This window comes from Physella acuta, unplaced genomic scaffold, assembly GCF_028476545.2.
Source record: "Physella acuta isolate Inbredline_101_S28 unplaced genomic scaffold, ASM2847654v3 ptg000750l, whole genome shotgun sequence".
NCBI lineage: Eukaryota > Metazoa > Mollusca > Gastropoda > Physidae > Physella > Physella acuta.
Window position 1 is genome coordinate 331,323 of NW_026732268.1, and position 16,994 is coordinate 348,316.

General features: G+C 43.1%; 1 protein-coding gene across 1 annotated transcript in view; it reads left to right on the top strand.

Moving 5' to 3' along the window:
* The first annotated feature begins 354 nt into the window (after nt 1–354).
* Nucleotides 355–16,994, top strand: part of LOC131950275 (uncharacterized) — a 35,171-nt gene continuing 18,531 nt past the window's right edge. The window contains exons 1-6 of the mRNA XM_059312356.1: nt 355–386; nt 4,111–4,216; nt 4,991–5,243; nt 8,639–8,804; nt 12,100–12,274; nt 13,793–16,653. Coding sequence (XP_059168339.1) covers nt 4,171–4,216; nt 4,991–5,243; nt 8,639–8,804; nt 12,100–12,274; nt 13,793–16,653 — 3,501 coding nt within the window. The 5' untranslated portion in view covers nt 355–386; nt 4,111–4,170. The remainder of the gene's footprint in view (nt 387–4,110; nt 4,217–4,990; nt 5,244–8,638; nt 8,805–12,099; nt 12,275–13,792; nt 16,654–16,994) is intronic.

A 16,994-nucleotide genomic window follows, 5' to 3' on the forward strand; every position in this document is an offset into this window, starting at 1 on the left:
TGCATAATCAAGTTGAAAAAACTGGACTTTGCAATTGTGACTGTTTGCCTGTTTGTGTGTGTGAGGATGTGTGCGTGGATATATCTGTCTGTCTGTCTGTCTGTCTGTCTATGTTTGAAATAAAATAACCACATTTTATTTCCGCAAATACAGACGTAAACACACATAGAAAGCACGAAGTAGAGGAAGAAGAGATCATTAATAGTCATAGAAAGCTTTAATTAATGTATCAAAGTTTCCCGAAGGTGCGTACATGCAAGGATTGCTCGTGATCAAATATAGATGATACGCCACAGTGCACGCCTCAGTGCACGCATCAGTGCACGATCACATTGGTGGGCAGTAATTGAAGAATTGTAGTCAAATATTTGCACACAAGGATTAAGGTAATAACCACGTTTTATATTTTTGCATACATAAAGTTGACTAGAGAAATTCTTAGATTAGACTAAGATTATAGGTGTATAGGTTATCGACAAATTTAGAACCACAAATATCTGATAAGTTCGACCAAGTTATTTCACTTAAGCTAGACACATTTTCAATACAAAACCCACATTATTTCAAGTAAACTAGGCCCACGTTATATCAAGTAAACTAGACCCACGTTATATGAAGTAAACTAGACCCACCTTAGATCTAGTAAGTTTGATTCGCTTTACTTACGCATGTAAAAAGTGCCCATGCTTCCTTGTTAACATTGTTTAATCTCTATTTTTAATGATTATAGAAAAGTTATTTAAAATTTCTTTAAAACAAAAGGCTTGTTTTTTGTTTTTCTAGATGACATGTAGCACTATCTCACCCAATTTCAACAGCCGCCCATAGCGTCAAGTTTTTTGTTTTTCTAGATGACAGGTAGCACTATCTCACCCAATTTCAACAGCCGCCCATAGCGTCAAGTTTTTTGTTTTTCTAGATGACAGGTAGCACTAGCTTACCCAATTTCAACAGCCGCCCATAGCGTCAAGTTTTTTGTTTTTCTAGATGACAGGTAGCACTATCTCACCCAATTTCAACAGCCGCCCATAGCGTCAAGTTTACATGTTTTTCTAGATGACAGGTAGCACTAGCTCACCCAACAGCCGCCCATAGCGTCAAGTTTTTTGTTTTTCTAGATGACAGGTAGCACTATCTCACCCAATTTCAACAGCCGCCCATAGCGTCAAGTTTACATGTTTTTCTAGATGACAGGTAGCACTAGCTCACCCAACAGCCGCCCATAGCGTCAAGTTTTTTGTTTTTCTAGATGACAGGTAGCACTAGCTCCCCCAATTTCAACAGCCGCCCATAGCGTCAAGTTTTTTGTTTTTCTAGATGACAGGTAGCACTATCTCACCCAATTTCAACAGCCGCCCATAGCGTCAAGTTTTTTGTTTTTCTAGATGACAGGTAGCACTATCTCACCCAATTTCAACAGCCGCCCATAGCGTCAAGTTTTTTGTTTTTCTAGATGACAGGTAGCACTAGCTCACCCAACAGCCGCCCATAGCGTCAAGTTTTTTGTTTTTCTAGATGACAGGTAGCACTAGCTCACCCAACAGCCGCCCATAGCGTCAAGTTTTTTGTTTTTCTAGATGACAGGTAGCACTAGCTCCCCCAATTTCAACAGCCGCCCATAGCGTCAAGTTTTTTGTTTTTCTAGATGACAGGTAGCACTATCTCACCCAATTTCAACAGCCGCCCATAGCGTCAAGTTTTTTGTTTTTCTAGATGACAGGTAGCACTAGCTTACCCAATTTCAACAGCCGCCCATAGCGTCAAGTTTTTTGTTTTTCTAGATGACAGGTAGCACTATCTCACCCAATTTCAACAGCCGCCCATAGCGTCAAGTTTACATGTTTTTCTAGATGACAGGTAGCACTAGCTCACCCAACAGCCGCCCATAGCGTCAAGTTTTTTGTTTTTCTAGATGACAGGTAGCACTATCTCACCCAATTTCAACAGCCGCCCATAGCGTCAAGTTTACATGTTTTTCTAGATGACAGGTAGCACTAGCTCACCCAACAGCCGCCCATAGCGTCAAGTTTTTTGTTTTTCTAGATGACAGGTAGCACTAGCTCCCCCAATTTCAACAGCCGCCCATAGCGTCAAGTTTTTTGTTTTTCTAGATGACAGGTAGCACTATCTCACCCAATTTCAACAGCCGCCCATAGCGTCAAGTTTTTTGTTTTTCTAGATGACAGGTAGCACTATCTCACCCAATTTCAACAGCCGCCCATAGCGTCAAGTTTTTTGTTTTTCTAGATGACAGGTAGCACTAGCTCACCCAACAGCCGCCCATAGCGTCAAGTTTTTTGTTTTTCTAGATGACAGGTAGCACTAGCTCCCCCAATTTCAACAGCCGCCCATAGCGTCAAGTTTTTTGTTTTTCTAGATGACAGGTAGCACTATCTCACCCAATTTCAACAGCCGCCCATAGCGTCAAGTTTTTTGTTTTTCTAGATGACAGGTAGCACTAGCTCCCCCAATTTCAACAGCCGCCCATAGCGTCAAGTTTTTTGTTTTTCTAGATGACAGGTAGCACTAGCTCACCCAATTTCAACAGCCGCCCATAGCGTCAAGTTTTTTGTTTTTCTAGATGACAGGTAGCACTAGCTCACCCAATTTCAACAGCCGCCCATAGCGTCAAGTTTTTTGTTTTTCTAGATGACAGGTAGCACTATCTCACCCAATTTCAACAGCCGCCCATAGCGTCAAGTTTTTTGTTTTTCTAGATGACAGGTAGCACTAGCTTACCCAATTTCAACAGCCGCCCATAGCGTCAAGTTTTTTGTTCTTCTAGATGACAGGTAGCACTATCTCACCCAATTTCAACAGCCGCCCATAGCGTCAAGTTTACATGTTTTTCTAGATGACAGGTAGCACTAGCTCACCCAACAGCCGCCCATAGCGTCAAGTTTTTTGTTTTTCTAGATGACAGGTAGCACTAGCTCCCCCAATTTCAACAGCCGCCCATAGCGTCAAGTTTTTTGTTTTTCTAGATGACAGGTAGCACTATCTCACCCAATTTCAACAGCCGCCCATAGCGTCAAGTTTTTTGTTTTTCTAGATGACAGGTAGCACTAGCTCCCCCCATTTCAACAGCCGCCCATAGCGTCAAGTTTTTTGTTTTTCTAGATGACAGGTAGCACTAGCTCACCCAACAGCCGCCCATAGCGTCAAGTTTTTTGTTTTTCTAGATGACAGGTAGCACTATCTCCCCCAATTTCAACAGCCGCCCATAGCGTCAAGTTTTTTGTTTTTCTAGATGACAGGTAGCACTATCTCCCCCAATTTCAACAGCCGCCCATAGCGTCAAGTTTTTTGTTTTTCTAGATGACAGGTAGCACTAGCTCACCCAACAGCCGCCCATAGCGTCAAGTTTTTTGTTTTTCTAGATGACAGGTAGCACTAGCTCCCCCAATTTCAACAGCCGCCCATAGCGTCAAGTTTTTTGTTTTTCTAGATGACAGGTAGCACTATCTCACCCAATTTCAACAGCCGCCCATAGCGTCAAGTTTTTTGTTTTTCTAGATGACAGGTAGCACTAGCTCCCCCAATTTCAACAGCCGCCCATAGCGTCAAGTTTTTTGTTTTTCTAGATGACAGGTAGCACTAGCTCACCCAATTTCAACAGCCGCCCATAGCGTCAAGTTTTTTGTTTTTCTAGATGACAGGTAGCACTAGCTCACCCAATTTCAACAGCCGCCCATAGCGTCAAGTTTTTTGTTTTTCTAGATGACAGGTAGCACTAGCTCACCCAATTTCAACAGCCGCCCATAGCGTCAAGTTTTTTGTTTTTCTAGATGACAGGTAGCACTAGCTCACCCAATTTCAACAGCCGCCCATCACGTCAAATTTTTTGTTTTTCTAGATGACAGGTAGCACTAGCTCACCCAACAGCCGCCCATAGCGTCAAGTTTTTTGTTTTTCTAGATGACAGGTAGCACTATCTCACCCAACAGCCGCCCATAGCGTCAAGTTTTTTGTTTTTCTAGATGACAGGTAGCACTATCTCACCCAACAGCCGCCCATAGCGTCAAGTTTTTTGTTTTTCTAGATGACAGGTAGCACTAGCTCCCCCAATTTCAACAGCCGCCCATCACGTCAAGTTTTTTGTTTTTCTAGATGACAGGTAGCACTATCTCACCCAACAGCCGCCCATAGCGTCAAGTTTACAACGTTTCGATGGGTTTGGATGTTAGCATTCGGTCGTTACTTTTGGCTTTTATTGGTAAGCTCAAATATTTTTTACATAACTCTATTTTCTTTCCTTTAATTCTTTAAATCCTACAGTACTTTTTAATTTTTATTACACAAAGTATAGAGGAAGTATTTTAATTGTGCAAAAATCAAAATCGAGATTTACACAAATCTCAACTGCAAAAAATTTATGACCTTTATATATATACTAGCTGCATACCCGTGCTTCGCCACGGTAAATCTTTTAAAAATGTACTAACGGAAAAAACCCAATACAAATACAAAGGAAAACAAACGCAAACAAAAACACAAACCCAACGCAAACGCAATCACAAACGCAAAGACAAATACAAACACAACGGAAATTACTCAAAATTTGATGAAAGGCAGAAAATTAGATCTTTTACTTACATATGAAATTTTATTTATCTATCTGAAATAGTACTCAAGTTATAGGCTTTTGAAAAATTTAAAGTAGAAAAAGTTCCACTTCCTGTTATCGGAAATGGCTGAAAAGTTGAAACGAATCTACAAATTTGATATAATACTAATATATGAAATTTCCTCAACCTAGCTGTAACGGTACTCAAGTTATCGTGCTTACAGACACACATACATACAGACACACATACACACACACACAGACATACGGACAATATTGCAAAATTATGTTTTTCCTACTCAATGAGGTGTAAAACGTCGAGGATTGCAAAAATCTCGATTTTTATTTTTGCACAATTACAATATATTCTCTATACTCTGCATTCGAGAGAGAAAAAGCAATTGTGGAATGTTACCGTTTTAGTTGCTCAGGTGGCGTGTGAAAACATCAGGCTGACGTATTACGATAGTGTGACGTCACAGTACCTGGTGTCCGCCACACCATCAGGGTGCTACGCCAGTCTGGGCGTCTACCCCCAGTGGTGTCTGGGAAATCTGAGTCGCTGCCATCAGGGTCTGACTGTAGCGGCCTGGATCAAATCAGCGTCAGACGTCTCCTACACTAGGCAGGCTGACGTCATTCTCACCACAGGAGGACACAGTGCAAACAGCGATGGGTGAGCTGACTTTAAAACAGAACATTTTTATAACATTTGATAACATTTCAGAGCATTTCATAACATTTCAGAATATTTCAGAACATTTCAGAATATTTAGAACATTTCAGAACTTTTCAGAACATTTCAGAACTTTTCAGAACATTTCAGAATATTTCAGAACATTTTAGAACATTTCAGAACAGTTCAGAACTTTTCAAAACTTTTCAGAATATTTCAGAACATTCAGAACACAGAAAATTTCAGAACAATGAATAATTTTTCTGTGACTTTATTTATGTGACTTCTTTCCGATAAATTTTTCTTTTGTGACTTTTTTCTGTGACTTTTTTCCCTAGAAAAGTATATAGTTCAATGAACTATTAATAAAATGTAATACTTTTGAAAGTACTAATGAACTATTCCGATTAGGAGTTGGGGGAGGGGAGATGATGACGTCAACTTTTTAACTCTAGAGAAGGAAAGGTTACATCCAGCTTGGATTTAAACCAGCTCTAGGTCAATGGGCAATACAATCTAGGTCAATGGGCCATCACTAGGTCAATGGGCAACCACTAGGTCAATAGGCAATCATCTCTAGGTCAATGGGCAATCAACTCTAGGTCAATGGACAATCAACTCTAGGTCAATGGACAATCACTAGGTCAATGGGCAATCACTAGGTCAATAGGCAATCATCTCTAGGTCAATGGGCAATCACTAGGTCAATGGGCAATCACTAGGTCAATAGGCAATCATCTCTAGGTCAATGGGCAATCACTAGGTAAATGGTCAATCAACTCTAAGTCAATGGGCAATCACTAGGTCAATGGTCAATCAACTCTAGGTCAATGGACAATCACTAGGTCAATGGGAAATCACTAGGTCAATGGGCAATCACTAGGTCAATGGGTAATCACTAGGTCAATAGGCAATCACTAGGTCAATGGGCAATCAACTCTAGGTCAATGGTCAATCAACTCTAGGTCAATGGGCAATCACTAGGTCAATGGGAAATCAACTCTAGGTCAATGGGCAATCAACTGTAGGTCAATGGGAAATCACTAGGTCAATAGGCAATCAACTCTAGGTCAATGGGCAATAAATAGGTCAATGGGCTATCACTAGGTCAATGGGCAATCAACTCTAGGTCAATGGGAAATCACTAGGTCAATGGGCAATCAACTCTAGGTCAATGGGCAATCACTAGGTCAATGGGCAATCAACTCTAGGTCAATGGGCAATTACTAGGTCAATGGGCAATCAACTCTAGGTCAATGGGCAATCAACTCTAGGTCAATGGGCAATCAACTCTAGGTCAATGGGCAATCACTAGGTCAATGGTCAATCAACTCTAGGTCAATGGGCAATCAACTCTAGGTCAATGGGCAATCACTAGGTCAATGGGCAATCAACTCTAGGTCAATGGGAAATCACTAGGTCAATGGGCAATCAACTCTAGGTCAATGGGAAATCATCTCTAGGTCAATTGGCAATCACTAGGTCAATGGGCAATCAACTCTAGGTCAATGGGCAATCAACTCTAGGTCAATGGGCAATCAACTCTAGGTCAATGGGCAATCACTAGGTCAATGGGCAATCAACTCTAGGTCAATGGGAAATCACTAGGTCAATGGGCAATCAACTCTAGGTCAATGGGAAATCATCTCTAGGTCAATTGGCAATCACTAGGTCAATGGGCAATCAACTCTAGGTCAATGGGCAATCAACTCTAGGTCAATGGGCAATCAACTCTAGGTCAATGGGCAATCACTAGGTCAATGGGCAATCAAGTCTAGGTCAATTGGCAATCATTAGGTCAATGGGCAATCACTAGGTCAATGGGCAATCACTAGGTCAATGGGCAATCACTAGGTCAATGGGAAATCAACTCTAGGTCAATGGGCAATCATTAGGTCAATGGGAAATCACTAGGTCAAAGGGCAATCAACTGTAGGTCAATGGGCAATCAACTGTAGGTCAATGGGCAATCACTAGGTCAATGGGCAATCAACTCTAGGTCAATGGTCAATCAATTCTAGGTCAATGGTCAATCACTAGGTCAATGGGAAATCACTAAGTCAATGGGCAATCACTAGGTCAATGGGCAATCACTAGGTCAATGGGCAATCACTAGGTTAATGGGCAATCACTAGGTCAATAAGTATTCAACTCTAGGTCAATGGGCAATCAACTGTAGGTCAATGGGCAATCACTAGGTCAATGGGCAATCACTAGGTCAATGGACAATCAACTCTAGGTCAATGGGAAATCAACTCTAGGTCAATGGTCAATCACTAGGTCAATGGGCAATCAACTCTAGGTCAATGGGCAATCAACTGTAGGTCAATGGGCAATCACTAGGTCAATGGGAAATCACTAGGTCAATGGGCAATCAACTCTAGGTCAATGGGAAATCAACTCTAGGTCAATGGTCAATCACTAGGTCAATGGGCAATCAACTCTAGGTCAATGGGCAATCAACTGTAGGTCAATGGGCAATCATTAGGTCAATGGACAATCAACTGTAGGTCAATAAGCAATCAACTGTAGGTCAATGTGCAATCAACTGTATGTCAATTGGCAATCAACTGTATGTCAATGGGCAATCAACTGTATGTCAATGGGCAATCAACTGTATGTCAATGGGCAATCAACTGTAGGTCAATGGGCAATCACTAGGTCAATGGGCAATCATTTGTGTACGGTTTAAAGCTTTCATTGGGAGGGGGGGGGAGGGTCGAGTGAGAACTTACTGAAAATTGAATTTTCAACAATAATTGATTCTTTAATGACCGCTGTAGGTTACTATTCTTAAGCCAAATGATTTAACGTGTAATATATGGCTAAAAATCTATTGATATGTTTCCACACAATTTTCTGTGATATCATTTAAAATATCATGTTTCAAAATAACATAAGTTTTAAAATGTTTTAATCCAATGTTAATAAATAAAGTTTTAAAAAAGAAGAAAATGGAAACCACAAGGAATAAAAAGCGAGCAAAAGTTCAAATAAAACTGGTCGGTTTGCCACATTGGTACATGCTTTTACGTTTTTGGACGGCCGTAATTTGAGTTGCCAAACATTTGTAAACAGTTTCTTCATGCCCTTAATCAGTTTGGTCCTTGAATTTACATTTTTTTAAATATTTTTTTTTTTGGAATGACATTTCTTAAATTGGTAAAAATTCTTCGTCTTGAATTGGTAAAAATCCGATTAGAAATATCCATGAAAGGTTAAGACATGATAGCGGATGTTGGACAAATCACCCAATATAGTAAACAAGAGATCATATTCAACACAAAGGTTCGTACCTTAACATTTTATAAATACATCAAGAAAAGGACGATACTAAAATACAAATACACAAAGAAATTAGATTAGATTTTTATCTAACACAATGAAAATTTCAGATTTTTTCTGACCCGTCGGTTCTCTGATCAGTACACACTGGGTGTAGCAAGCGGAGCGAGGCTGTGGAAATTTTCACTGCGACTGGAGGCTGGTGTCTGGGTAATGCTCGGGCTGACCTGGGACCAGGCCGGCGGCATGGCTGTCTTTGTTGACGGTTTGTTGCAGGTGAATTTTTGCAGTCTACAACACAACACACTAGTTCCTACAACACAACACACTGGTCCCTACAACACAACACACTGGTTCCTACAACACACTGGTTCCTACAACACACTGGTTCCTACAACACAACACACTGGTTCCTACAACACAACACACTGGTTCCTACAACACACTGGTTCCTACAACACAACACACTGGTTCCTACAACACAACACACTGGTTCCTACAACACACTGGTTCCTACAACACAACACACTGGTTCCTACAACACAACACACTGGTTCCTACAACACACTGGTTCCTACAACACAAAACACTGGTTCCTACAACACACTGGTTCCTACAACACACTGGTTCCTACAACACAACACACTGGTTCCTACAACACAACACACTGGTTTCTACAACACACTGGTTCCTACAACACAACACACTGGTTCCTACAACACACTGGTTCCTACAACACAACACACTGGTTCCTACAACACACTGGTTCCTACAACACAACACACTGGTTCCTACAACACAACACACTGTTTCCTACAACACACTGGTTCCTACAACACAACACACTGGTTCCTACAACACAACACACTGGTTCCTACAACACACTGGTTCCTACAACGCAACACACTGGTTCCTACAACACACTGGTTCCTACAACACACTGGTTCCTACAACACAACACACTGGTTCCTACAACACAACACACTGGTTCCTACAACACACTGGTTCCTACAACACACTGGTTCCTACAACACACTGGTTCCTACAACACAACACACTGGTTCCTACAACACACTGGTTCCTACAACACACTGGTTCCTACAACACAACACACTGGTTCCTACAACACACTGGTTCCTACAACACAACACACTGGTTCCTACAACACAACACACTGGTTCCTACAACACACTGGTTCCTACAACACAACACACTGGTTCCTACAACACAACACACTGGTTCCTACAACACAACACACTGGTTCCTACAACACACTGGTTCCTACAACACATTGGTTCCTACAACACAACACACTGGTTCCTACAACACAACACACTGGTTCCTACAACACACTGGTTCCTACAACACAACACACTGGTTCCTACAATACAACACACTGGTTCCTACAACACACTAGTTCCTACAACACAACACACTGGTTCCTACAACACACTGGTTCCTACAACACACTGGTTCCTACAACACACTGGTTCCTACAACACACTGGTTCCTACAACACACTGGTTCCTACAACACAACACACTGGTTCCTACAACACAACACACTGGTTCCTACAACACAACACACTGGTTCCTACAACACACTGGTTCCTACAACACACTGGTTCCTACAACACAACACACTGGTTCCTACAACACACTGGTTCCTACAACACACTGGTTCCTACAACACACTGGTTCCTACAACACAACACACTGGTTCCTACAACACAACACACTGGTTCCTACAACACACTGGTTCCTACAACACAACACACTGGTTCCTACAACACAACACACTGGTTCCTACAACACACTGGTTCCTACAACACAACACACTGGTTCCTACAACACAACACACTGGTTCCTACAACACACTGGTTCCTACAACACAACACACTGGTTCCTACAACACACTGGTTCCTACAACACACTGGTTCCTACAACACAACACACTGGTTCCTACAACACACTGGTTCCTACAACACAACACACTTTTCCTACAACACACTGGTTCCTACAACACACTGGTTCCTACAACACAACACACTGGTTCCTACAACACAACACACTGGTTCCTACAACACAACACACTGGTTCCTACAACACACTGGTTCCTACAACACACTGGTTCCTACAACACACTGGTTCCTACAACACAACACACTGGTTCCTACAACACAACACACTGGTTCCTACAACACAACACACTGGTTCCTACAACACACTGGTTCCTACAACACACTGGTTCCTACAACACACTGGTTCCTACAACACACTGGTTCCTACAACACACTGGTTCCTACAACACAACACACTGGTTCCTACAACACAACACACTGGTTCCTACAACACACTGGTTCCTACAACACACTGGTTCCTACAACACACTGGTTCCTACAACACAACACACTGGTTCCTACAACACACTGGTTCCTACAACACAACACACTGGTTCCTACAACACACTGGTTCCTACAACACAACACACTGGTTCCTACAACACAACACACTGGTTCCTACAACACACTGGTTCCTACAACACAACACACTGGTTCCTACAACACACTGGTTCCTACAACACAACACACTGGTTCCTACAACACAACACACTGGTTCCTACAACACACTGGTTCCTACAACAAAACACACTGGTTCCTACAACACACTGGTTCCTACAACACACTGGTTCCTACAACACACTGGTTCCTACAACACACTAGTTCCTACAACACAACACACTGGTTTCTACAACACACTGGTTCCTACAACACACTGGTTCCTACAACACAACACACTGGTTCCTACAACACACTGGTTCCTACAACACACTGGTTCCTACAACACAACACACTGGTTTCTACAACACAACACACTGGTTCCTACAACACAACACACTGGTTCCTACAACACAACACACTGGTTCCTACAACACACTGGTTCCTACAACACACTGGTTCCTACAACAATTGTTCATCTCTGTTATTTGAACACTAATACAAGCAACAGCTACCCTGGATCTGTAGTATACCCTGGATGTATACATAAAGCCCCTCTATCTGTAGTATACCCTGGATGTAAACATAAAGCCCCTCTATCTGTAGTATACCCTGGATGTAAATATAAAGCCCCTCTATCTGTAGTATACCCTGGATGTAAACATAAAGCCCCTCTATCTGTAGAATACCCTGGATGTAAACATAAAGCCCCTCTATCTGTAGTATACCCTGGATGTAAATATAAAGCCCCTCTATCTGTAGTATACCCTGGATGTAAACATAAAGCCCCTCTATCTGTAGTATACCCTGGATGTAAATATAAAGCCCCTCTATCTGTAGTATACCCTGGATGTAAACATAAAGCCCCTCTATCTGTAGTATACCCTGGATGTAAACATAAAGCCCCTCTATCTGTAGTATAACCTGGATGTAAACATAAAGCCCCTCTATCTGTAGTATACCCTGGATGTAAATATAAAGCCCCTCTATCTGTAGTATACCCTGGATGTAAATATAAAGCCCCTCTATCTGTAGTATACCCTGGATGTAAATATAAAGCCCCTCTATCTGTAGGCGGAGATCTCAGCTCCTGAGGTCCGAGCTGTTGGTCAAGTCTTCCAGTCAGCTGGTGCCTTGACTGTCGGCACGTCAGAGAACGACGAGCCAGTGACAGGCACGTGCACATTCAGCGTGAGTGACGTCACCGTGCTAGACAATAGAACCAGCTCTTACCTCACACAGAACAACAGTAGGTTTACCCATTCATTCAACTCACTCATTCAACTCATTCATTCAACTCATTCATTCAACTCATTCATTCAATTCATTCATTCAACTCAATCATTCAACTCATTCATTCAATTCATTCATTCAATTCATTCATTCAACTCATTCATTCAATTCATTCATTCAACTCATTCATTCAACTCATTCATTCAACTCATTCATTCAATTCATTCATTCAACTCATTCATTCAACTCATTTATTCAACCCATTCATTCAACTCATTCATTCAATTCATTCATTCAACTCATTCATTCAACTCATTCATTCAATTCATTCATTCAATTCATTCATTCAACTCATTCATACAACTCATTCATTCAACTCATTCATTCAACTCATTCATTCAATTCATTCATTCAACTCATTCATTCAACTCATTCATTCAACTCATTCATTCAATTCATTCATTCAACTCATTCATTCAACTCATTCATTCAACGTATTCATTCAACGTATTCATTCATTTCATTCATTCAACTCATTCATTCAACTCATTCATTCAACTTATTCATTCAACTCATTCATTCAACTCATTCATTCAATTCATTCATTCAACTCATTCATTCAACTCATTCATTCAACGTATTCATTCAACGTATTCATTCATTTTTATTCATTCAACTCATTCATTCAACTCATTCATTCAACTCATTCATTCAACTTATTCATTCAACTCATTCATTCAACTCATTCATTCAATTCATTCATTCAACTCATTCATTCAACTCATTCATTCAACTCATTCATTCAATAAGTTTATGTATTTCCACGAAAAAAGATATCAAGATTCAAGACATTAAGCATAACGTCGAGCACTTTGAAAACTCTTCATTTTACAAAACTTTTACAACACTACATTTCACAAAACTTTTACAACACTTCATTTTACAAAACTTTTACAACACTTCATTTTACAAAACTTTTACAACACTACATTTTACAAAACTTTTACAACACTACATTTTACAAAACTTTTACAACACTTCATTTTACAAAACTTTTGCAACACTTCATTTTACAAAACTTTTACAACACGTTTCGTTCGTTTATAACGACAATAAGAAAATGTCTGTACAAATGTTGATCTAACCCTAACCCATATATCCACAAGAAAATGTGTGTACAAATGTTGATCTAACCCATATACACAAGAAAATGTGTGTACAAATGTTGATCTAACTCTAACCCATATATCCACAAGAAAATGTGTGTACAAATGTTGATCTAACCCATATACACAAGAAAATGTCTGTACAAATGTTGATCTAACTCTAACCCATATACACAAGAAAATGTCTGTACAAATGTTGATCTAACCCTAACCCATATATCCACAAGAAAATGTGTGTACAAATGTTGATCTAACCCTAACCCATATATCCACAAGAAAATGTGTGTACAAATGTTGATCTAACCCTAACCCATATATACACAAGAAAATGTGTGTACAAATGTTGATCTAACCGTTTCTGCTTTCAGATTTGAGCCAGCAGTTGTTCCAAGGATGTCTGCCTGTGGCCGGCAATGAGACGGTCACGTCTTTAAGTGGCAGGAGCGGCGCCGATCTTCTGCTGGCCTGCAGGCAGCTGTGTCAGGTTGCGGCCAGTACCGCTGCTCTCATCAACGGCACCACGTGCGCATGCTCCAACAGCACATCCGGGCTAGTTCCGGCTTCTGCGTGTGAGGGGAAGTGGGCGGTGTATCTGGTGAGTCGCGTGCGGCTAGCCACGCCCCTGACGCTGTCGCTGGACTGCAAGACGCTGAGCACTAGAGGCTACACGAGGCCCGGGGAGGAGCTGAGCTGCATGGCTGTGGTTGGCTCCGGGCTGAACCCCGTGGTTGGCTCCGGGCTGAACCCCGTTTATAAACTTACCTTTGATGACGGGACAGTCATGACAACTACGTCTATGCCTGTCAGCTACAGCTTCTCACAGGCTGGTCTCCACGTCGTCACAGTCAGCACTCAAATAGGAACCCTGACACTGACAAACAGGACGGTCGTCAGTGTGGACAGTGTGGACGAAGGTCAACCTCCACAAGTCGTTGGCTTAACTGTTAGCTCGAGTCCTGCGACCTTGACCGCTATATGTGCTCTGACCATTATGGACCCCCAGACCAGCACTTGTGTTTTGTCTTTCGGCAACGGAGACGAGTCTCCCGCCTATACTTTTGTGACGTACGGCTCCAGCATCAGCGTGCAGCACGCGTATCGTGTGAGCGGTGCTTACAGCGTGCGGGCGTACTGCAGCAATAGGTACGGCAACCAGTCAACTCTGGTAAGGTTTTTAGCCAGACAGGCTATGACGTCATACAGCTACATCACAAACCTGCAAAGTTTGACCATGCCGACATTTGGCGACCCCCTCTTTTATAAGAACTTGGTTTTTAAGGTCAACGGATCAGCCGTTGCCTATGACGTCAGTGATGCAGGAGTTGCCAGTGTCGATAACGATTATTTGGAGCAGGGCGTAGATAATGTCGTTACTATGGTAGCAGAGAATACCCTAATGGACCGGCGTGTGTTAGCGGTGAGAAAAGTACCAATGAAACCGCTCATCAAAACAGACAAGACTGCCGGCACCTGGAACCTCACCGTCCAGGTGAGATTTCTTGTAGAGGTCAATGACCATCTGTGGTTGACGCTCGACTTTGGGCAGGGCAAAGAGGGCAAGTACCTGTACACGCCAGGCCTAAACTCGTCAGTACAGGTGGACGAGTTGGTGTACTTTGGCGCTCTGGGTGTGTACACTCTCACCGCCACTGTCAGCAACGAACTGGGAGAGGCCAGTGCTCGAGCCGATCTCTCTGTGGAGGTCCCCATCACAGAGATGAGCGTGGAAACCTACAACGTCACATCTCTGACTCAGCCGGCTCTTTTCCAAGTCAGCATCAACCCTGGGCTCATTGGGCCGCGAACTGTCAACTTTACTTTCAATTTTGGTGACGGCTCGCGTCAAACGGTTGTATACCACAGTCAGTCGACGGCGGGGTTCGAACCCATCCAAGTGCAACACAGCTACAGCAGCTGGGGCATCTACGGCGTCAGGGTTCTGGCGGCCAACAACGTCAGCCAGACGGAGGAACACGTGACCGTCCAGGTGGGCCAGAACATCAGCTACCTCGACATCTCCACCCCCGGGGAGAGGATCACCTATGGCTCCCAGCTCGAGTTGACCGTCCTCTGCCCCACCGGCTCCAACGTTCTCTACACCGTGGAGTTTGGGGACGGGACACAGTTCTCAGTGGGCGAGCAGCGACCAGCAGACATATCCTCACAAAGCAATGTCAAGGCCATGACCGACACATCGGCCGTCATCACGCACGTGTACACCCGACCAGGCTATTACAAGGTCAAGGTTACAGCTTCCAATGAGTTCGGCGCCATGAAAGCCGAGCTGTGTCCAACCATAGTCGTGGGACAGCCAACCGTTTCCTCGTGCCCCGCCCCTTCCGTCTCTTTCCGCAATGCTGTGTCGAGCTGGGAGAAGCCTGTGACCTTAAGGAGGTCAACACAAAACACGTTGACAGTGGATGTCACGCACGACTGCCCCGTGAAATTAAACATGACGTTCTCCTGGACGGCCGCAGCCCTGTCTGACGCCAGTGGAGATCGTACCCTAAGAAGCATAGACACGTTTTGTGGGTTTAGGCTGATGAACCCCACCCTGAGGATCGAACCCTTGACTCTGCCATTCGGGTTGTACGCTCTAACTGTGACCGTGTCCCCAGCAGTCGATGACCTTCTTTACACGTCTGCTCAAATCTGGGTCAAGGTCATTCAATCTGAGCCAGTTCCCGTACTTGACGGCGATCCTGTACGCACCATCATGACGTATGGAACAGCCATCTTTGATATTTCCGGTTCGTACGACCCTGACCTTGACATTGACCGCCGGCGTGCTTTATCCTTCCATTTGTTCTTCATGCCCGAGGGTGAGCTGAAGAGCGTTCAGAGGCTGACACTGGAGCAGACGATTGGCTCTTCTGAACTCATAACCAACCGGACCATCTTCCGCACGTCAAGCTCCAACTACCTCGGCCTGTACCAGCGTGCTGGATGTTTCAACAGCACATCAGAACTGCTAGACGACCTCTCCGTTTTTGGCGGTAGAATCAGCTTTGCTGCCAACAATTTTGATTCCAGTCAGTTCTCGTTTGCTGTCGTTCTATGGGCCGAGCGGAATGACCTGTCCGCGATGATCTACCAAATCGTCGAGGTCCGCTCTAGCAACATGAGCCTGGATGACCTTGGCTCTCTCCTTGACCTGGCTAAGAACGCTGACCCCGATACAGCCATACGACTGCTTGGTGGGGCGGCAAGTGCTATACTCACACAAGATGTACGTACATACAGCCATACATACAGCCATACACCAGCCATACACCAGCCATACACCAGCCATACACAAGATGTACGTACATACAGCCATACACCAGCCATACACCAGCCATACACAAGATGTACGTACATACAGCCATACACCAGCCATACACAAGATGTACGTACATACAGCCATACACCAACCATACACCATACTCACACAAGATGTACGTACATACAGCCATACACCAGCCATACACCAGCCATACACCAGCCATGTCAAACACCAGTGATACACCAGCAATACACCAGCCATACACCAGCCATACACCAGCCATGTCAAACACCAGTGATACACCA